The sequence below is a fragment of the Sebastes fasciatus genome, chromosome 8 (assembly GCF_043250625.1).
Source record: "Sebastes fasciatus isolate fSebFas1 chromosome 8, fSebFas1.pri, whole genome shotgun sequence".
Lineage (NCBI taxonomy): Eukaryota > Metazoa > Chordata > Actinopteri > Perciformes > Sebastidae > Sebastes > Sebastes fasciatus.
In genome coordinates, this window is record NC_133802.1 from 23,908,631 (window position 1) to 23,932,134 (window position 23,504).

The 23,504-nt window shown below is 38.7% G+C and overlaps 2 protein-coding genes across 5 annotated transcripts; one reads left to right on the forward strand and one right to left on the reverse strand.

Annotated features, from left to right (window-relative positions):
• Nucleotides 1-222: 222 nt before the first annotated feature.
• troap (trophinin associated protein) lies at nt 223-7,457 on the reverse strand. Its single transcript, XM_074642529.1, has 14 exons — nt 7,393-7,457; nt 6,583-6,669; nt 6,162-6,399; nt 5,560-6,073; nt 4,550-4,668; nt 4,289-4,340; nt 3,197-3,342; nt 3,053-3,107; nt 2,881-2,978; nt 2,698-2,784; nt 2,003-2,110; nt 1,595-1,886; nt 1,292-1,494; nt 223-797 (listed from the first exon to the last, which is right to left on the reverse strand). The coding sequence occupies exons 1-14, from the start codon at nt 7,455-7,457 to the stop codon at nt 723-725; spliced, it is 2,139 nt and encodes a 712-aa protein (XP_074498630.1). The 3' UTR covers nt 223-722.
• Nucleotides 7,458-10,836: 3,379 nt separating this feature from the next.
• On the forward strand, nt 10,837-22,521 carry LOC141772943 (differentially expressed in FDCP 6 homolog). Of its 4 annotated transcripts, none has more exons than XM_074644494.1 (12): nt 10,837-11,031; nt 13,317-13,457; nt 13,553-13,738; nt 14,620-14,847; nt 14,943-15,089; nt 16,889-16,948; nt 17,046-17,172; nt 17,961-18,259; nt 18,346-18,512; nt 18,922-19,120; nt 19,841-19,931; nt 21,655-22,521. In XM_074644494.1, exons 1-12 carry the CDS (start codon nt 10,936-10,938, stop codon nt 21,849-21,851), a joined length of 1,938 nt encoding a protein of 645 aa, XP_074500595.1. In that variant the 5' UTR covers nt 10,837-10,935; the 3' UTR covers nt 21,852-22,521. The 4 variants fall into 4 exon arrangements, with proteins under 4 accessions (XP_074500595.1, XP_074500596.1, XP_074500597.1 ...); XM_074644495.1 differs by having other exon boundaries at nt 17,064-17,172; XM_074644496.1 differs by lacking the exon at nt 16,889-16,948 and having other exon boundaries at nt 10,838-11,031.
• Nucleotides 22,522-23,504: the final 983 nt, after the last annotated feature.

Consider the following 23,504-nt stretch of genomic DNA (forward strand, 5'->3'; position numbering starts at 1 on the left):
TAGTATGAAGCTCCAAAAACAGTGAATCCTACATTTCCCATAATGCAACCATTATCATAATGCCCACATCTCTCACTCACTCCATGCAGACAGTTTGTAACTTTAGAAAAAGCTCCTCCAGAACTTAAGACATTTTTTTATACAACTGTGGGATTTATACAAATAAGTGGGACGCTCCTTTAAATAATTTCAAGAGCTGAAAGAAAAATGGCCAGACATTAACATATATCATTTTATTATAAACACTGTACAAAAAGAACATTATTCATTTCTAATCCACACAAGAACATTGTAGTGTGACGCTCTGAGCCGTCCTAATCTATCTGTATACTAAAGCTATAACACTGATTCAGTCCAGAGTCTTCATTGACATTTTAAAACGTTTATTTTTCCAACATTGTTTCTAATAGGCGTGCATCTACACTGTCTACATGAGTGCCTGCAGTGTAGAAGATGCATTATTTAACAGATACAAGTTGTTGTTGTTTTTTTTTTTTAAAAAAGCATCTACAGAGAGCGGTCATAAACATTTATAAGACAAAAAGGTTTCTAAAAATATATACTAGCAGCGTTCTTTGGACTTGTATTAAGGCTGGCAACAACAGTGTTGGACATAGTTCCATTAAAAATAGTCTCATCAGTAACACCAGAGTGATTTTATTTTTTACTCATCCACTCTGGATATTAATCAGTCAAACAAATACTGTTCTTGTAGTGCAAAGTCATCTCTGCTGCAGCGGAGAGCCGAGAGGAGAAGAGCAGCCGGACGAGAGATCGAAACCAATCGGAACAAATGTCTGGAAAACAAAACAAAAATAAATATTTATATTAACTTGTGTGTCTGTTTAGAGCCTTCAGATGCCTTCAGATGTCAAGCCAAAAGCTTGACATCTGAATGATAAAGTACCCGGATCCGTATCCATTGGGCCCATAGAGCAGTGGTTCCCAACCTATTTTGTGATCACAGACTTTGCGGGAACACGACTCAAAGTCTGTGAGCCTGTGGACATGGGATTGGGCCATATATGCTATTTTATAACACTTTTAATATTGCATAAATATGGATTATTTAGTCAGTTAAAATAACAGTTCAAACACATCATGTTTTGCTCTGGTGACTTATGCTGCTCATTTGTCCTCTCATACACTTTAGTGACTAAACACTTATTGTTTAAAAACAATGGATCGATGAATCATTTCAAAACTAGCATGTCAGTGATTTAATGTAAAAAATGCAACCCAAAACTCCATTAATACTTATTTTTCTGCACACTGTCGGCGGTGTACTCACAGAGGACTCTTTGGAGAGCAGGATGGAGGCCAGCGGGTTTCCACAGCGGGGCCGAGGGCGGAGACACCCCGAAGCATCCGGGTCCGGCGCTGAGGTGTAGGAGGCCACCTCCTCGTCCAAACGCAGCTCCTCCAGAGCAAGAAGACGCTTACGCAGCATCGCCACTGCAGGATTCAGAGCACAACTCCTCTGAACAATGAGGTCTATAATAGAAAAAGTCATGTGTACAGTCACCATTCAGGAAAAAATGTTCATTACATGTGTAACACCATAAGATTGATTATCATGAGATATCAGTGTTACCTCTGTGCAGACTCTGAACAGAAGGTTTGATCTGACAGGTTGGCGCTGACGCAGATGACACCTCTTCGTGTACTGGCAGAACCGGGCCATGCTGCTTGTCACGGGCTGAGCCCTCCTGCTTCACAAAGCGTGGAGCTCTTAACAGCGTTTTGCCCGTTGAGAAAAAAATGACAGACTCTCTATGGGGTTCTTGGAAGAACGGCTGTCCTCCCACAATCCTCTGCTCCTCCTCTTCAACCTCGTCGCTGCTGACCCTGCTCGCCTCTACCTTTTCTTCACAGAGGGATTTAGTCTGGAGGAGTGAGGACACCAAACAGCGTACAGTCACTTTTCAATATATTTTAAATAAATAACTATAACTTAATTCAGTATGGATCTCTGTATGGCTGTAAGGGTTGAACTTCCTACAGTTGTGACTTGAACTGGGAGCTGCTCTGCTCGTGTCTCAGCATCTTTGTCCGTCACATCGGTGCTCTGCTCGTCCTCTTGATCATCAAATAATCTCTGGACGATCTCCTGCCAACAAACAAAAAAAGTCATATGAATTGTGATACGGAGCACAGTATGTGTATTTCTGGTTATAAGATTTAAGATATTTAATATAGAAGAAAGAAGATATAGAAGTTTAAGATAAAAAGCTGTGATGGAGGACGCTAAAAACGACAGCATAATGTTATACAGGGCTGCAACTAACGATTATCATCATTGTCGATTATTTTCTTTTGCTTTTCTTGACAATCAGTCGATTAGTTGTCAACTATTAAATTAATCGGCAACTATTTTGACAATCTATTAATCAGTTTGAGAATTTTTTTAAGAAAAACAAAAGTCAAAATTCTCTGATTTCAGCTTCTTAAATGTGAATATTTTCTGGTTTCTTTACTCCTCCATGACAGTAAACTGAATATCTTTGAGTTGTGGACAAAACAAGATATTTGAGGACATCATCCTGGGCTTTGGGAAACATTTTTCACCATTTTCTGACATTTTATAGACCAAACATCTAATCGATTAATCAAGAAAATAATCAACAGATTAATCAACTATGAAAATAATCATTGGTTGCCGCACATAATACAATTGATACGATTTCCTGCTCTCACCTCCTGGTGCGGCTGAAGGTTGGCTTTGCAGCTGCGCAGCCCGGGAGTGACGGCGTGCGGTGACTGTTGTGTCGACAGGTGCCATTTCTGAAAACATCATCACGGTGAGATGAGGGAGTGACGGTGAGAAACACCACGTACCAAAACAGACAGAGCATGAAAACACAATACATGTATACTGACCATAGCAGACATGGGCTGGTGCCTGGTGTCGCGGACCCTTTGTGGAGTCCATTTCGTAAGTGGAGATTCTTTGAGTGCTACTGCCGAGGATAAAACAGCTGTCACGTCAGGGTGTAAGGACAAAGAGATAAGGATGCATTAGGTTTCATAAGATAACGATTCTGCATCTTACCTGTTGATCCTCCAGTCGCCTCTGCACGATTCTTTCTAACCGGCACTCTCTGAGCCTGAGAGAGGAAACAACACAGTAAATGTTACACAAACAATGTAATGCATTTTTTTAAAAGTGCTGAAAACAAATGTTATATATGCATACTGTGTAGATTGAAGTGTTTCTGCCTGATGGACAGACAGAGCTTCGAGGTGTGGCGCCCAGAAGCCCTCCACCCTTCACTCCCTCGTTCTGCAGGATACTTCGCAGAGCAGCGGAGTCTGGGGAGAATTGCACCGACTTCATTGATCCTGTAAGAGGAGCACAAAGAGCACAAATTCTGATGACATGCAAAGGCCAATTCATTTACATTGCATTGTTGGTTGTGTAACTTTATACATAAAGTAATACTGGGTACCATTCAGCTTTACAAAAACTAAAAGTAGCTGGTTTCTCTCCATTTCTCGTCGACACAAGACATCACTTTTGGGTTCTTTAATCTTGCATTTTTGTTAAATTGTTGATAACCTATACGTAGTGTTTAAACAAAACAATCACTAATAGTTCTACAGTTTGGAAAATTTGCTTTCTTGCTGAGAGTTAAATGAGAACACAGATGCCATTGTCATGTTTATATGGTGAATATGAAGTGGGAGCCAGCTGCCAGTTAGCTTAGCTTAGCACAAAGACTGGAAACGAAGGGAAACAGCTAGCCTGACTCTGTGCAAAGGTAACAAATCCTGCCTACTAGCACCTCTAAAGCTCACTTGTTTACGCATTATATTATGTTTGTTTCATTCGTACAAAAACTGAAGTATAAAAACAACATGTTGCTGTGTTACATGGGGTTATGTCCTGGACTATTTCTTGGCTGGATGTATAAAGAGAGCTGTGTTCAGCATCGGCACTAAGCCTTGCTGCCAGTTTGTACCAGTGGCCACTTGCGGTACTGCCATGAAAACAAATCCCCTGCAGCTCAAAAAGTATTTTCCCCATAGACCTCCATGTCTGTAAAACTGTTGACAGGACATCTTGAACTGTAAACAAGATCACTTATTATTCCTTGTATTAAGAATTTTTAAACCATGTAGGTTTTATATCTGCAAAACTTTACAATTTTGACTCCAACAAAATTTCACGTGATGAGAAGCGATTACATTTCTAATGTCAGCCAGTCGTTGTTAATGGGTTTAACAACAACCTTTACATCTACTGTGATCACTTACTGTACATACACATTATGTTTTTTCAGCTTACCTGTAGTAAGTCCAGCTTTGTGTCGACTCTTCATGACTGACACTCGCTGGGGCTGCAAACAAGAGAATCACCAAATGATTATTTAACACATTTGAAAGATTTATTAAAATGGTTAAACACTGAAATCACAATTCAATCATCGATCACAATCACAAACAATTCAGACAAAAAATACACATTCAAAACCTCCATCAGTAAAGAGTAGGGACCAAAAGACAGAGTAAAAGAGGGAAGTAAATGATAATTATAAAACTAACTCACCAGATAGTTGGTGGTTTTGGAGTGTAGAGAAGCAGATCCCACACCTGCGGCCATTACTCCTTGGTTTCGGAGGATACTGAGCAAAGCCGCATGATCAGACTGGAAGTTCTCCCCTTTGTCTGAATTACATAAGAAACACTGGTTACGGCTATTCACATGGAAAAATAAGTTGTTGTTGTTGTGTCATAGCAGTATTAAAAATGTCCAGTAAAAACAAACTAAACAAATAAATCAAAACCTATATGCAAAAGATTTGTGTTGCTCTATTTATTTAACCAACCCTCATTAATATTAAATGTTGTGGACACAATAATAGAAACACCTGTCAGTTTAACTCAATACAAAACAGCACCACAAACTACATCCTTCAAAATTACCATAAAGTTGAATCAACACTAGGGCTGGGTGATATGACCAAAATTTTCTATCCCGATATAGGGAATTTCATATCTTTATTACAATATACTGTATATCACGATACAGCATGTTTTCTGGTAATTCAATAAATAATGAAATAACCACCTGGTAAAATCTATTTTTGTATTTTCCTGTGTGAATTTAATACTTGACAAATAAAAAGTACTGGAGTATTTTCTCATTTTAAGAACTTGAGTGCAAAGTAAACAGAACAGTTTTAAGTGACATTATAGAGAAAAAAGAAAGAAATATAGGCCTAGCCTATATCACGATAGAAACGTTATAGAAAAACATATAAGAGAGACATTTCCATATTGTTTTGATGATATATATCATCATATTTCACAGCCCTATTCAACACCTCTCTAAAACAGTTTCAACAAAAGATAAAGGTAGGATTTATCGCAGGGCTGATGTATCAGACTGACGTTTTAGCAAGGTGTACCTAATAAACTGGCAACCGAGTACGTAAACAAATGACTCTACATAGATGCAAACATAAGGACGCATATATATTCTGTCATCTTGTGCACAACACAAATGGAGGTGTACTTCTCAAAAGCAATGACAAGACAACGACACATTTAACTCACCGGTTGAACTTTTGGATAAATTGCCCTGCGTGGTCCCTGCATGGGATGTCTTGGCTGGATCTTTGAGACTGAGCAGGCTCATGTTATCCAAACAGGCCTCTGCACTGACAGCAGGCAGCGCAGAAGAAGCAGCACTGGTCTGATGCATAGCATTATTAGGAATGGCTGATAAAGGATTGGACAAAGTGGCTGATGTCTTAAATATGTTGGAAGGCCCAGATTGTCCTGACGGCTGTCTGTATGTATTTTCTTTAGCCTTTCCATGAGACGTCTCTGTGCCTTTAGTTGATTCCACATTGTGGTGTAACGTAGCTGGATGTTTAGTAGGTTTTGCATTTATGTTTGGGGTTTTTAGACGAGCATTGCATACATTGCGACTAGGTTGGACAGCATGAGTCCTCGATGGTGAAACAGTGAGGGGCTGCTGATTTTCAGTGGCCACTCTTGAGCTCTTGGGCTGAGACAGGTTGAAAGGTACAGGCCGGGTGCACGGCTTTTTCTTCCTAGTTTTCCCCTGTAGGAAAATTATTATAAAGTATTAAGAACATACGATTAATGTTATGAAATAGAAAACATTTACAGGACAGGAAGGAGGCACTTACAGCCAGAGGTTTCTCCTCCCACCTACAGTGAGACTGACTGAAGTCAGATGGAGTCTGAAGACGAAGGGACTTTGCAAGCACTGGAAGCCTACTTACACCTGGACGCACAGGTGCCTTCCTACCCAGTTCTGAGCTTCCCGGATCCCGGTTCTCTATATTCTGGTTAGAAAGGTGAGGTACGGAGAGGAGTTTGGAAGGCTTTGGGTGCGCTGGCATTTTGTTATGTTCATTCTTCGTTCTGTGTGGAGAAAACCAATCAATTGCTAAATAATAAATGCAATTACAGTTAGACATTGTTTGATTTCATTTTTGACTACAGTATTACCCATACCTGAGTTTCAGTGCAATGCCAAAACAAGTTTTCATATCCAGGAAAAGATAAAGTGAAAAAATGGCTTTAGTACTTCATAAACTAGCTTACCTCATGAAGTCAGTGCGGATTTTGTTGTGACTTTGCTGACGAAGGACTGGAGAGGAGTCCATGATGATGGTAAGATGTGAAGAGCAACTAGAGGAAGAACAAATGGCAAACAAGCATGAAACACTATAAGATAGATAGGTAGATAGATAGAGAAAGAGATAGATAGATAGATAGATAGATAGATAGATAGATAGGTAGATAGATAGAGAAAGAGATAGATAGATAGATAGATAGATAGATAGGTAGATAGATAGATAGATAGATAGAGAAAGAGATAGATAGATAGATAGATAGATAGATAGATAGATAGATAGAGAGATAGATAGATAGAGACAGATAGAGAGACAGACAGAGAGACAGACAGACAGACTACAATTCCTTCCAAAGTTTTGACAATTTAACCAAATAAAACAAGCAAAGTGAATAAAGCTAGAGCTCCATGCATCAATAACACAGTAAACTATGAAACTTATCTGGCATTAACTTTAAATTAAATAGACTGATCAACAGAGAACATACTTGATAGTAGCTAAGCCTCAGTAGAGTAAACCAACGTGTTGACTAGTCAACATGAAGAAGAGTTAACCAGAGCAGACCAGGGTAATGTAGCTGTTCAAATAACGTCTTCTCTCGTTACCAACATGCTACAAACACACATAGAGAGGTTTATTACATACTTACACACTTCAAAAATAACCTATAAGCCTTCTGTGCTTCCAATAAAGTATTTCCGATACAATTAATCCCAAATGTTTTGTTGTTTCGAGGCGTTTTGTTCTCGTTTAAAGATCCCTTGTTGTGTCCTCTCACCTCACAGTGGGCTCTCTGTCAACTTCCGGGACTCGCAGCCGTTTGTAAAAAGCCCGCTTCACCATTGGTCGAAATAAGAAGCCGTATCAACCAATGACAGCGCGCACTGTGGTCATGACAACGTCGTCGACCAATGAGCGACGGATTCTCATAAACAGCTCCATGGTAACGACGCGAAAGTTTGTTTTACCACGTGATGCTTTTTGCCGCGGCCTGCAAGCAGAATAGAATAGAATGGACTTTATTGTGTAGAAAATGTGGAGGACAAAAAGAGTCACGTAAATAGTAATAAAGCATTTAATTGATTTATAACTTACAAATAGATTTTTTAATCTATAAATAAATGGACTAAATTACAAAGTAATTCATTATTTTACATTTTAATGATAGATAGTTAGATAGATAGATAGATAGATAGATAGTAACTTTATTGATCCCGAGGTAAATTCAAGTTTCCAGCATCACAGTTCCATAATGCAAAAATTTGTTAGTAAAAAGGCAGTAAAAAAGTTAGTAGTGCAAAGCACAAAAAAATATACTAGATATAAAAATACAAGGAGATGGAGAAAACAGTCAGGTTACCATTTCTGTCTGTAACTTTTCTCAAAAGTCATTGCTACTTCCACAAACCGTGATGGTCCTATTATAGGGGTTTTACCCATTAGTTTAGGTTAACATTAACGTTACATCCTATTGTTTATGATAGATAGATAGATAGATAGATAGATAGATAGATAGATAGATAGATAGATAGATAGATAGATAGATAGATAGATAGATAGTAACTTTATTGATCCCGAGGGAAATTCAAGTTTCCAGCATCACAGTTCCATAGTGCAAAACATGTTAGTAAAAAGGCAGTAAAAAAGTTAGTAGTGCAAAGTACAAAAAAATATACCAGATATAAAAAATACAAGGAGATGAAGAAAACTGTTAAAACTGAATATAGAGCAGGGTAACAGCTGTGATACACGACTATTGAAAAAGTGAATATAGTGTAGAAGAGACTGTTAAAAATGAGTATAGTGCAGGGTAACTCCAGTAGCTTAGTCTATGAAAGTGCATTGTGTGCATTATTATCTGTCCTGCAGGCCGTCCTCCTTTGTCTGTAAAGGGGAGACTCGTGGGTACCCATAGAACCCATTTTCATCCACTTGAGGTCAGAGGTCAAGGGACCCCTTTGAAAATGACCATGCCAGTTTGTCCTCACCAAAATTTAGTGTGACTTTGTAGGGTTACTTTGCGTTTTTGCCGACAAGCTAGCATGACATTGGATAGATAGATGAACCTTTATTAATTCCTGGGCGGAAATTCAGGTGTCAAAGCAGCAAAGCGCAGGTACAGAGGTACAGGTGTACAAAAAGATTATAAAACAATAAATAGAAATACAGAATATACATATTGAATGAACATAGTGAATGAACATAGTAAATGGACATAGCGTGTACCGTCCGTCAATAAAAAATTTAGTTTACAATAAATAGATGTAATTGTAAAGTCTATAAAATGGTATATGGGATGTAGTGTAAAGTAAGTTTAAAGTTTAAAGTGCACCAGTAGTTAGAAGAGGTGGTTGCAGGTATTGCAGATATATCCAGATAGTCCAGATAGTCCAGATGCAGCTTTATCAATGCATAAACATAAAATACACGTTTGTACTTCAGATGGTAAACCACAGACATAATTGTCAAAATGTGCATACTGCATACACTGACAGGAATCTCTGTGTCTCCTGAAACAGACACTCAAATCTGCCCTGGAAAGTGTATTTGGGATGCTGTATAATAAATGTGTGTTTATATGTTTGTGTTTGGGAGAATGTGACCCACACAGAATGTAGTCACATTGTTGTGTAAGTATTTATTTTATTTTGATGTAAAATGAACTGTATTTTTGGGGATTAGTATTGTGTTTATTCATTTTAAGTGGGTAAGTGTTGTTTCCTGTCCAGGCCAGTAGGGGGCGTCTGTAACACAGGTGATGCCTTCATGGACTGAGCAAATGAGCGGTAATAGCTATTATATGTTATGATCAAGCAGTTGATGAAGTAGCTATCTAGTTGAAAAGTTATCTATTTCCACTTTAATGATGAAATACCGCAGCAGGTACTGTATATGGGTACAATATACTGTAGTTACATTTAACTGGCCTGGCTAAGAAAGTTATTAATGGCCGTTAATTAACGTTATAGGAGAGGAACACACTGGAGCTAAATGCTAATTTAGCTAAGTGACAGTTAATTAAGAGAAAACTAGCTAGTTTGCGAATAATACTGTAGCATTTAAATAACTTAATAGTATACAATTGTTTCTTTGTATCTTTAAGACACGTAAACAATCAGGTTTACTTGAAAAATCTGATTTTCAAGTTCATATTTAGCAGTACTTGTAATTTCCAACTGCACTTGAAGGCAGCAGAGGTGGAAAGTACATGTACTCGAGTAACTCAGTTATGTAACGTTACTTGAGTACAATTGTGAGGTATTTATACTTTATTTGATTTATATTATTTAGTATTTATATTTTATTACTGTACTTTATAGTTATGCTTCTGTATGATGCCTTGTTATTACAGTACCCAACAATCAGTGGTGGAATGTAACTAAATACATTTACTCAAGTATTGTACTTAAGTACAATTTTGAGGTACTTGTACTTTACTTGAGTATTTCCATTTTATGCTATACTTAATACTTCAACTCCACTACATTTTGGAAACAAATATTATACTTTTTACTCCACTACATTTATTTGACATCAGTCACTTTGCACATTCAGATTATTATACAAACTATAAATCAACTAAATTATGATGTTATGGATTCATATACACAGCAATATTGTACGTATTTAAAATGAGCTCCATTTTACCAGCAACAAAATTAGTGATACTAATAGTACTAATTATAATCCAGTGGTATTATGTTTTTCTGAAATGGGAAATTCTGCATAATGAGTACTTTTACTTTTGGTACTTAAAGTATATTTTGATGCTAATACTTACACACTTTTACTTAAGTACAGTTTTGAATGCAGGACTTTTACTTGTAACACAGCATTTTTACACTGTGGTATTGTTACTTTTACACAAGTAAAATATCAGAGTACTAGTCAAAATTATTTCCACTTAAACCACCTACATACAACATTAAAATGGTGATTAATGCATCTGTGATAATAATAGAACATAATATCATAACATAAAGCTGTAATATAACACAACAGTTTGAAAGGTACGAAAGCATACCAAGGACTTTTACTTGTAATGAAATATATTTAGATTGTGGTATTTCTATTTTTAAATGATCTGAATAGTTCTTTCACCACTACAGGATCAGATCAAGTAAACAAGACCCTCCCTCTCCATCAGTGACTGTGTTGTGCCTGCAGGTGTCACTGCCAGCACCCTGCTAAAGCCTCATGCCTGCCTCTGACAGACGCAACAGTGTGGGTGTCTGCCTGTCACCCAAGGGCCCTGTGTCAACAGCAGAGGGAAGAAGAACAGACGTAGAGGAGGAAACCAGAAAGTAACTCTGCTGCAGACATGGACCTGAGGTCTGAGCTGCTCAAATCCATCTGGTACGGCTTCACAGCCCTGGATCTGGAGAAGAGTGGTAAAGTGTCCAAGTCTCAGCTGAAGGTAAGTGTGTGTGTGTGTGTGTTAGGGGTCCTCTACCTGGGAAATTAGAGCTGTTTTTGTCTATCAATTCACTCACTCTTTTACTCTGCTGCCTCATTTCCTATCTCATATTCAAACTCCATCACGTGGGCTCGCTCTGAAGGAGGATGAGGTGAAAATATTTGAAGTGCTCAGCAAACTAAAATGCCACAAATGCATTTCATTTGGTCTTTGTTACATTTGCGTCTGTGCTTCAGGAACTATGTGTACGCAATCTGATCACCCTCAATATTTCCTGTGTTTTTTAAACCACATGCTGTCCAACAAGGAAGAAATTTGTTCTCTATATTTCGGGTAAAAAATGCTTTCACTGCTGAAAAGAGGGCACACAATATGCACCTCTGTCTGGCAAGAGCACGAGAGTAACAGTTTGCTCTCAGTGTGCATAATGAATGGGAGCCCTCATCTCCAAGCTGTGCTTACACTGGGCCTCCATGTACCAGCTTGTAGTGCAAAGGGTCCTCTGGCACTGGACCTGACTAGAGAATAGCAAGTTGAATAGACATGAGCCCGTGTACGTCAAAAGAACATTGTTACAGTGAGAGCAAGGACGAAGTGGAAACATGTTGGTGATTGTTGTCTCTCGCCACAGGGCGTCAATGAAGCCACTGTATTTCTGTTGATCTCACTGTTATGTCACTTGCAGTGGATCAGACTCCATTTCCAGCCACCTCGACGTTCCTGCGATGTGCTGCCCTGGCTCACAGCGAGTCAGCCTCATGACTAGGCTTATCCCCTCTCATGCGTGCAGCCCAGTGTGTGTGTACAGGCACCATGTTCTTTAGACAAAGTTTCAAAAGTGACAGATGTTGCAGAGCGCTGGAGACGAGAGACAGGATGTGGTTATGGCTCAACACACGGAGACTGGTTGTCTGATAACATGCAACAGATATCTGAAGATGTTGCACGCTCTCAGTTGAGACATTCATTGCAGTGAAAGTCGTAGTACTCTGATTATATATAGTAGTTTATGTTACTTATAACTTACTTTTTTTAGCCTGTCTTATGGATATTTGATTTTCATCTTTTATTGTTTTTGCCTTTTATCTACTTTATTTAATTTATGTCATTTCACATTTATCATTTTTATTCACATTATTTTATTTTATGACTATATTTTGAGCACAAGTCTCCCAAATGTTTTACTGTTTTAGAGCTGCAACGATTAATCGATTAGTTTATTAAATTAATTAATTGCAGTGAAAGTAATACTACTACTAGTAGTAGTACTCTGATTACATTAGTAGCTTATGTTATTTATAATTTACTAATCTGACATTTTTAGCATGATCATTTATTTTCATATTATTTTGACTATTTAATTATTATTTTTTGTATTTATTAATTATTATTTCACTTTATCATTTTTATTATTACATTATTATTAATTTATTATTATTATAACACTTTATTACTATAATTATTATTACTTATGATTCACTCAGCACACTTCTCCCAATGTTTTACTATTATTTGTCAACTGTTAAATTAATCGAAAGCTATTTTGATAATCGATTAATTGGTTTGAGTCATTTTTAAGAAAAAAAACCCCACATTTCTTATGATTACAGCTTCTTAAATGTGAATATTTTCTGGTTTCTTTACTCCTCTATGAAAGTAAACTGAATACCTTTGAGTTGGGGACAAAACAACACATGATCGACATGTTTCACCATTTTCTGACATTTTATAGACCAAACAACTAATCAATTAATTGAGAAAATAATTGACAGATTAATCGACAATGAAAATAATCAATAGCCCTGTACCATTTGTCTTTGCACTGTCTTTTTAGTTCGTCAGTCAGCTGTCAAGCACTTTGAGCTGCACTAAAAGTATGAAAGCTGCTGCACAAATTAAATTTGATTTGACTGATTTTAAAGATAAACATTTTTTTTGCAGGTCAAATATTGTGTTTTAAAATGTTTGCTATGCACTGGCATGCAGCAGATACTTGAAACAGACACCCACATTCTTTTCAGTATTTTTCATGCTGATGTATGTGCAAACAAAAGTATTTTTAGAAATACGATGCAGCAGAAAATCAAAATTTCAGTTCCCTATCAAAATGATAATTTCTCTGAATTTGCTGCCACATGTTTTCTGAGGGAATAAAACCACAACGGTTTTATTCTAGCTAATGTAACTGTCTACTAGATATGCAGATTAGCTCTGCATCTCTCTGCTGCAGTGTGTTGTCCTTTTTTAAACACATATTTCTGTCCTGTACATTGTGATTTTTTCAGGTGCTGTCCCACAATCTGTGCACAGTCTTGAGTATCCCACATGACCCCGTTGCTTTGGAGGAGCACTTCAGGGATGATGATGACGGTCCAGTTTCCAGTCAGGGTTATATGCCTTACCTCAACAAATACATCCTGGACAAGGTGATGAAAACACAACTATATGCTCTTTTTGTTTTGTCAAATTTTAATGCTGTGTAGTCAAGTTTTTTTAAAATCTGTGCATCTTGTTGTCGTAGGTTATTGAAGGCTCTTTTATTAAAGAAAACGTAGATGAGCTCTGTTGGACGCTTACGGCGAAGAAAAACTACCAGACGGACAAAACCAGCTGCACCGTTCTGCCAGAGAAGGATGCTTTTCGCCTTTGGTGCCTTTTTAATTTTCTCTCTGAAGACAAGTACCCATTGGTTATGGTCCCTGACGAGGTAGGTTCAAATAGAACATATTTAGATTTAAAGGAATTTCTTCACAACAAAAACAACGCAGAGACTTGAAAAAAGTTTTTTCTTGGAATATGAAGTATGTTTTGTTACTCAAAACAACTGCCAAAAGCTTTATGCAATGTAAGATTATATAAGCAAATATGCACCTCTTGAAGTTGATCGTGGCTGCGTGTAATGATAGTGACACTTGTTTCTAAATTTAGCCACATGGATTTTTCAAGTTATTGTGCTCTTGTTGAGTACAATTCAGAGACTGTAGTCAGCAATCTGTGACCTAAAAGTGGCGTTGGATTTTCTACAACCACTAAATACACCCTACATGAAACCCTTTTTTCTTGCCTTCATGGAACGCAGTGCTCTTCTCATGCAGCCGTGTGGGCTTGTTTCTCACTTGCAAACTCGTTTTGGTTTCCTGTCGTGTGTTTTTCACAGCTGCTGCCAAGAGAAAGCCCTAATTTTCAAGGGCAGAGCGGTTTCTAGCATGCTGAGTTTAAGAAAACATTATCCAGTTTTTATTTTAGAGTTACAAGTTACTCTTGAGAAAGGACATTGTTGGATGTGATCTTTACGGTGGTGTTTTATGTTGAAAATTGGAAATGACAAATTGCACAAATAAAGTAAAACCACACTGATCTGATCTTATCTGCCAACAAACAATTTTTTTTGAATAGCTCCACAACGGTAGTGAAGTAAAAAAAACTTTAGAGGAAAGTCACTAAAGTAGAAAAAGATACTTGATTATAGTAAAAATAAATAATTACATAAGTTCTAGTAACTTCCTGCCTTGAGTGTAATGCATCAAAGAAGAAGAATCCAGATGAACCACATTCATTTTCACACTCTGTTTTTTTTTTCTTCTTCAGGTGGAGTACCTCCTCAAGAAGGTCTGTATGGCTATGAGTATTGAGTTCAACTATGTTGAATTAGAAGATTTCTTCTCCCAAGAGTCAGTGCAGCAGAGCGGCATTACTGTTTGGGTTTTCCTGGAGATGATGAACTCGGGAAGGATGACCAGAGGCATTGAAAAGAGCATAGTCAGCATGGCTATAGAGGAAGTATACAGGGAGATAGTTGGCGATGTCCTCAAAGAGGTAGGACACCCGTCTGCCACCCGGAGTCTGTGTTTTGGTTCCTGACTCTGCGTTGTGTTGGTGACAGTATATTATGTGTGTATTGGTGCATGCAGGGTTATCTGTGGAAGAAAGGCCAGCTGAGGAGGAACTGGAAGGAGCGCTGGTTCACCTTGAGGCCGAGCAACTTGTCCTACTACACCGGGGAGGACCGCAAGGACTGTCAGGGCAACATAGTCCTGGATGGGAACTGCTGTGTGGAGGTGAGCAGCTGGAGAGGATCATCTTTCAAAGCTAAACACTGATGACACTGGAAAGTGTGGGTTTTAATAACAATGAATTCTTTGTCAGTTTATCCAGAAAAGAAATATATTCTGTTCATTCACTTTCCTTTTTTTAAAAACTTGAGTCAAAATATTATTCTTTAAACCAGCGCTTCCCAACCTGGGTGTTGGGACTCCCCCAAACTGGCGCAAAGATGACGGTGGAAATGGTCACAAGATGGTTAACAGATTTGTTATCACTTCTCGCATCATTGTTTTTTCTTTGTTAATTATTGAAAAATTTGGACTCTGAAAAAATAATTGCTCACAACCCGTAGACATGTGCAACCAGTTACGAGGAGTCGCAAAGGACTGTGCAAAAATTACTGCGGTGGCGAGGAGGGCTGAACATTATGTCCCACTTTTTTTGCCATGCAATGTCTATGTAAAACTGCAATGGCCGCAAGCTGCGGAGTTGGAAAAAGTTTTACTTTTAGGCCAGAGAGGACCAGCAGCCAATCTATAAACAGATCCCGTGAATCCTGTGACATGTTGACCTATATTACAAAGAATTTCTTGAAACACATTAACACGCCTTTCGGTCACAGAAAAATAGAATTATTGTGGCGAGCTGCACTTTGCCGCTGCCTGGTGTGAATTCGGCGTAGCACGGTTGAATTGGTAAAATCTTTGCATTAATAAATAGAAGTGTATAAAGAATTCAAGATGATGTACTCCAATTTAAACCTTAATAGGGTGCTCCACTGGTTTAGTATTGCACTCCTATAACAATGTCCGTCTCACAATGGACACTTAAACTTAAAAAAATTGTAAAAATCAATGCAGCAGAACCAGAGATACCTTCTTATTTATTCCAAGTATTCCTCTTCCGTGTCAAAACCTGGCGCCTACATTACTCACAGTGCATCTCTGATCGTTTCGGGTGTGTTATGCTAGTAGTGGCTAGTGTAGCCTCGAGCCGCTAGCCTCTTGTAGAGAGGAGGAGCAGGCTACCTCTCTTCTTCAGATCCAACCATTATCAGATTTCAGGCAGCTCCCTCTGGAGCCAGCTTTATACAGCTTTCATCACATATGCAGTAGTACTCCCCGAGATCTGTTCCCCTTTAACATGTTGACATTTTTTGACACAGTTTACTCATAATAGACACAACTTACTATCGTTCTGTTGTCTGTTAAGGTGTAGATTAAGTGTAGGAGGGAACTACTCTAGAATAGTGACAAATGACGTGTCACTAATCACTTAAGGCCCTCGCCCTCCTTCACAAAAAATGTCCCTTCAGCAAAAAGAAAATTACATAACCCTCCCCCTCTTCTAAACCTCCCTTCCCCCAATAATTTTCATACAGTCCCTAAGTACACATAGCTTCATATTTAGATGTCATAATCCAAAAAGGTTGGGAACCAGCAAGTTTATAAAAAGCACAACCGGTGGAAACTGAATGTCGCCTTGTTCCAGATTTCCTCACAAATCTCACAGAGCTCAAGTGAACTGAACTCAGGATTAATCTGCCAGCCTCACTCTCATGAGAGACCCATTCTGATATGAAGCCTGCAGTAGAGGAGCTGCAGTCGAGCCGATTGTTACCTGGGCTGTTCTGGTGGTTCCTGACACAAACACCCAGTCAATTATTAGCTCATCAATGCCACACAGTACCACACTGAGGAATGACAAACAAAAATCTGGTCGAGTTCTGTTATTTTTTTCAGCAAGAGCGCTGCACACTGCACCACCATGTGTTACTCCAAAGGAAAAATTCTAAAACCATGCTTTATTATAGGAAGTAGACGATCAAATATTGTTTGGTCGTTCAAAATGGATCAAAAGCGTCCTTTTCCCTGTGAGTTCACCATTTTATTTTCTCCTCACTACTGTTTATTTAAGAAATGGTCACAACAAGGGATGTGAAGGAGGGATATGTATTCATTAAAATGAAGGTTGTCCTTGTTGAACAGGTGCTACCAGACCGGGATGGGAAGAGGTGCATGTTTTGTCTGAAAACCCTCTCCAAGACTTACGAGATGAGCGCCTCAGACACCAAACAGAGACAGGAGTGGACGACAGGTCAGAGGAGACTGATATTGATCACTGATAAGTCATGGATCAATCTTAAAAGCTTCATCTTCACATAAAGTAGGGCTGTCAATCGATTAAAATATTTAATCGTGATTAATCGCAAATTAATCGCACATTTTTTATCTGTTCAAAATGTACCTTAAAGGGAGATTTGTCAAGTGGTTAATACTCTTATCAACACGGGAGTGGGTAAATATGTTTGCTTTATGCAAACGTATGTACATATTTATCTTTGAAATCAATTAATAACACAAAACACAGACAAACATTGTCCAGAAACCCTGACAGGTACTGCATTTAGCATAAAAGTATGCTCAAATCATAACAAACTCCAACAGGCAACAACAGCTGTCAGTGTGCAAACTTGACTATGACTTGCCCAAACTGCATGTGATTATCATAAAGTGGGCATGTCTGTAAAGGGGAGACTCGTGAGTACCCATAGAACCCATTTTCATTAAATATCTAGAGGTCAGAGGTCAAGAAACCCCTTTGAAAATGGCCATGCCAGTTTTTACTCGCCAAAATTTAGCGTAAGTTTGGAGCAGAATCCTAGTATGACATGGTACCAATGGATTCCTTCGGTTTTTCTAGTTTCATATGATGCCAGTATCTTCAATCTAACTTTAGAACTGAACCTACTACAACCTAAAAATCCCAAGTTGCGTTGATGCCGTTAAATTAGTGCCGTTAACATTAAGTTGCGTTAACACCTTATTATCGTGTTCACTTTGACAGCCCTAATATCAAGGCGTTAAACATTATCTTCTTCGCAGCCATTCAAACAGCTATCAGACTGCACGTGGAGGGGAAAACGTCCCTCCACAAAGATCTGAAGCTGAAGCGACGTGAACAGCGCGAGCAGCGGGAGAAGAGGCGGCAGTCCAAGGAGGAGGAGCTGCAGAGGCTGCGGGCCCTGCAGGAGGAACGGGAGCGCAAGCTGGCGGAGTTGGATCTCCTGAAGGAGGCGCAAAAGCAGGCTCAGGCCCTCCTGGAGCAGGACGAGCAGAGAAGGCGCCTGCAGCATGAGCAGCTCCAGCGGGCCCTGGAGGTCCAGCTGAAAGAGGCTGAGGAGGTAAAGTATGGAGGCAAAGAAGGAAGAGTTCAGAAGCAAAAAAGATTTGTGTGTTCATTTCTTTGTTTCTTGTTGTGCGTCTAAAGGCTCGGGTCAGTATGCAGGCAGAGATGGTTCTGAAAGAGGAGGAGGCAGAGAGGCAGAGGAAGAGGATCAAGGAGCTGGAGGAGATGCAGAAGCGTTTGGAGGAGGCGCTGCAGCAGGAGATCAAAGCCAGGCTGGATGAGGAGTCTTTCCGCTACGCTCAAGCAGGGTAGAGTGTTATATGTGGCCACCTGTCTCCACTAATACATGATTAGAGACATTTATACACTTTCACAGCACATTAAGAAGTCATTTGTTTGGGTTAAGAGCCTGCAAACAATAACCTGTTAACTGACAAGGAGACAGCAGATATCAAGCTGTTGAAAGGAGTTCATGTTGCGTTATGTTCCTGAGGAAGTTGAGCTGCTAACAGAGGAAGTTGTTAAACGCTGCCATCAGTCAGATCTATTGTGTCGCTGTTTCTGTGCTCTCTCAACCTTTTCTAGTAAATGTTTCTGATGAATTAATCCCATTAATCAGTTTGCACCAGGTTCTGTGCTCACTATAATGTCTGAGGAGACAATCTTACATTTTTTAATAATGAAATTATTATTGTTTGTGTCCTCCGTTGTGTCCAGGTTACTGAACGAGGAGGAGGAGAAAATGAAGGCCCTGATGGCCCTGCAGGAGGAACAGGAGGAGTACATCCTGGCGACACAGAGGGAGAAACAGGAGCTCAAACAGGAAATGGAAGCCAAGTCCCGGGACCTAGACGAGGCTCAGAGGCAGCTGGAGGAAGTCCGCGCCAACCGGCACAGGGTCGACCAGGATGTAGTGGTAAGAAGATCTAAAAAATAAAAGCCTCAGTTAAATAAGAACACAATCAAATCATCAAAATTACATTTACAGAGTCCAAGTTATCGATCTCTTATCTCATAGAGGAAATGTTGCTTGTTGGGGTTCTTGTGTGATACTTGAATAAAACATTGAGCCAATAGCATCGGCTGATGGCTTCTACTACTGTTACTAATTCAATTAATTCTATTTATTAATTTGTGTTAACCTTCATTTAACCAGGTAACACATTTACAATCTCACTTACAAAGACGACAGAGCAGACAGGATGCAGTATTAACACAGATGAAACAAAACAGACAACTATTATGGTCTTTCCTTCAAAACAGTTCAATGATATCAAAGTCCAACCAGAAGCATTTAAACACAATTCAAACAACAGAGTGTGACCGGCTATCTATTTACTTACCCTGCCATTTGGAGACTTTATGTGACTCATATTATGAATTTCACACTTTTTAAGTGGGGTGTTATTTCTGCTTTGCTCATCTCCCTGAAAAGAGACAATATTAAACATGCCGCTATATTGTAACTGTCAATATTTTCTCTTTAATGTGACAGAACTTTGTAAACTCGCTGTGAAAAGATACTGAATGTTGATATTTGTATTAGTTGTAGTTGGTGGTAATGCTGAGAGTAGTTTATGTCTTTATTTCTTGTAGGTATCAGGTGTTTTAATGAGCTGCTCTTTTTCTCTGACAGGCTGCCCAGCGGAAACTCCGCCAGGCGAGCACCAACGTCAAACACTGGAACGTCCAGATGAACAGACTGATGCGACCAATCGGACCGGGCGGTACGTGTCCCATTTTGCACAACGAGATGTTGCATTGTGTGACATGATGAGATTGATTTTTCAATTTTCACTCCAGCAGAGGACATTAGGCATTTTTCACAGAAGACATTTTGACATGTCACAGGAGGAAAAGTACAGATAAAAATAATAATCTGAATAATGGTTGACTTCTATTTAGTTGCCTCAGTTTCAGGGTCCTGGTATTGTGCGTGCTGGCTCACTGGGACACATAAAATAGAACAGAGCCATTGCTAAAGGATCTTAATTTGATATCCAGAGCATTAATATAGCAGTAAACAACTATTATTAGATATAGAGGAGCAATGTCTACCTGAGCAGAGAATGAAGTCACTCTCCCTCTGTGTATGCTGTAATCAGAGCTGCTTCTCTGTGCTTTGTTGACATATCCAGGCCGGCCGCGTGTGCTTTTAGTGCTTGTATAGTGCTGATAATGACGTCCTGACCGATTGTGCCGTCGTGGAAGCGTAGCACCCACCCTCCGGTTCCCCCGCAGGTTAACTCTAGCCCCTTTCACACAGAGATTCCGCAATACTGCCGTAAAAAAGATCCACAGCTTTGCTTTTTCACAGTGAACGTAACAACAGCGGCACAATACCACTATCTCCGCTGCCGGCTCAGCGGCGGAACAACTCTGTCCCCTCCACTCCGTCTCCATACCTTTCACACAGAACAGCGAGGCGGAATAACGGCGCAACATCCCCACCTTGAACAGACAGTGTGAAAGGGGCTACTGTTAGCTCTGTCAGCACAGTTGCCATTGTTTGCACTGTTAGCGCTGTTAGCACCGTTCACTGCGAGCCGCCGGCTCAGCTGTCGCCATGTTGAGAGCTGTGCGGAGGCAATAGAAATGCTCCCAATTTCTCATTTAGCATCTTTAATGTTATTAGTAACACCTGTGCTTTTCCTACCATAGACCGGTTTCCATTCAAATGTAGCACAAATTGTAATCAAATTTACGGAAAATCAGCAAAAGAAAATGGTAATTAAACAACCATTATGCAAATATCAGAAGTTGAGCACATCGAGATAAACAGCTGATCTCCGGACGGGTGCCATCATACCATTGCAGAAGAGGATGTAATGACAAGAGCTCCAGTCAAACCTCAAATGGTGCAAAACATTCATGTCTTAATTTGAGGAACAGTATAGTTCGATCATCGCTCCACACAGATCTGAAGTTTTCAGTGTTTCCATCCAGCTGTTTTTATGAGCAAACTGTAAATGTGCATAAAAAAAGCTGGATGGCACATTTTGACATTTTGAAAATGTCTGCTGTGAATAAAACTTTCTATTTCACTGTTAAAGAAGTAGCATCATATTATGTGGTAACAAGTGTGTGTTTGAAATAATAATTTATGTTTTATGCTACAGCAACTTTTGCAATTCTTTCCCCTGAGTGTATTTAGGTTACTAAATGCCAGCGCTAAATGCCGTCGCTGTGGTTGGGTTGACATTTAACGTTGTAAAGACTTATGTGGCACATTTTCTTAGATCAGAGACTTTATGTGAATAAATAGATGGTTGTTATATGTTGTAGCCTGTTCTGTAAATATACTTCCTGAATTTTATTATATTTTTTCAACCTGTGAATTCCTTCTCTATTCAGCATCCTCATATCTTAACCGCTACGTCTGATTTCTCATGCCTGCTGTAAACATTCACTTCATTCTCTGAAGTATTTTGTTTGTGCTGTTTTTTTTAGAGAAGAGACCGTCGTTGGGAAGCTCCTACTCAAGCTTCCAGATCCCGACACAGAGAGATCCCGGGCTACGCCTCAGAAGGAGATCAGGATCAGAGGATCAGGACGAGGAGAGCAAAGAAAATGTCGACAACAGAGCTGGATGCGACTTAGAGAAACGCAACTCTCATGCCTCTAACGGAGACATGGACATCCCCTAAAAACATGAATCACAGAGGCTGCGTAGGTCATTTCTGATCAGTCTGTGTGACATGAAGGGCAAGAGATGATAACAGTGGAACATCTACACCTAAAACTGAATTTACTACCAACAGTACTACCATTAAAATGTTGAATTTACTGACCTCATTTCACAGATAGAAACAGTTTAAAACATTTTAATGAGAAGATGCATTTGCAGAATCGACTAATGCTTTGACTGCAGCCTGTGTGAGGCCGGTTCTGGACATAAACGATACCTCAGTTCCAAAGAAAATGAGCTGTAAGCAAAATCCTGAAAGGACAAAGATGTTTAAAGGCTAATACTTACATACAATGCAAGGAAGATCATTTGTTTAGCTCTGTAATATAGACACATAACAATGCTTTATTTTTACTTATGTATTTTTTTGGCTTGACTTTTTTTTTTTACATAAAAAGTAGTTTCAGTATTAGAGTTTACAGCAATTTCTGTCGAAGAGTATCATTCCTGATAAACAGGAAAGAGAGAGAGAGAGAGAAACTCTCATTCAACTTCCTGTTTCTATTGTCGGTTAACATAATTGTAAATAAAAGAGTGAATTGATGCCTTAACCTGATTTCTGCCTGTATGTTTACAGTGTTAAATTATATGCAGCATGCAATTCAAATAAATGTAATTTTCACTGTCAATCAAATCTCAATTGGTTCTTCACACAGTAAATATCTTAAATAAATAATATTTAAATGAGTTATAACATTGGTGACATTTTAATTACACAATGGAAAAAAAGCTGAAGCCCACACTGCTGAATTTGCAAACTGCACGTCCGTTTGAGTTTGAGTCCACGTCATTTTGTTCAGTGTTGAAATGTGTCATCGGTGACTAATTGTGACAGCTCTCTGATGAAGCTCACATGAGTGACATCCACTGACGCAGGGAGCAAACTACATGTCAGCTGGATTGATTTTTATAATCCATAACTGATTTTTAAGAAGTCTCATTTTCTTTATTAAGTCGTATAGTTGTATCTATTAGTATTAACTGAGTTCTTTTCTTTTTTGGGCCTATTTTTTACTCTGCTTTACAATAATTCAGATGCGGATTTTAGGGGGTTACAGTAAAACCACAAAATACATAAATACAAACAATAAACACATAAAAAATACGGTGTTGAACCCTTATATTTATAGACAGGAGACAGCTTATCACGTCATTGATACTTTAATTGTATTGACTGCCAAGTAAAGTTTCAATGAAACATATTCATATTATGCTGCACAGTGGCACTTTCTTAGTTTGCCTGGTTGGTATGTAAAATTTGGCTAGTAAAAAATCAAAAACAGTAGATTCATGGGCTAATTATTATTGTTAAAAAATATGATTTATTTAATATTATTATTTAATTTATAATAATATATATTTTTTAAATGTATTATAATAATTTATAATTACAATATATTATAATTATGTATAATTATTATAAAAAATATTATTTAAAATTAAAATATTTTAAAACCAAATCACAAATTTGCCTCAAAGGGCTAGCAAGGCTTATTTAATATATTTATATAATGCTGCACAGTGAATCAGAAGCTCTTGAGGGGCACTATAGGGGTCCGGGCACTTTCATGGTTTGCCTGGTTGGTATGTAAAATTTGGCAGGAAAAATGTG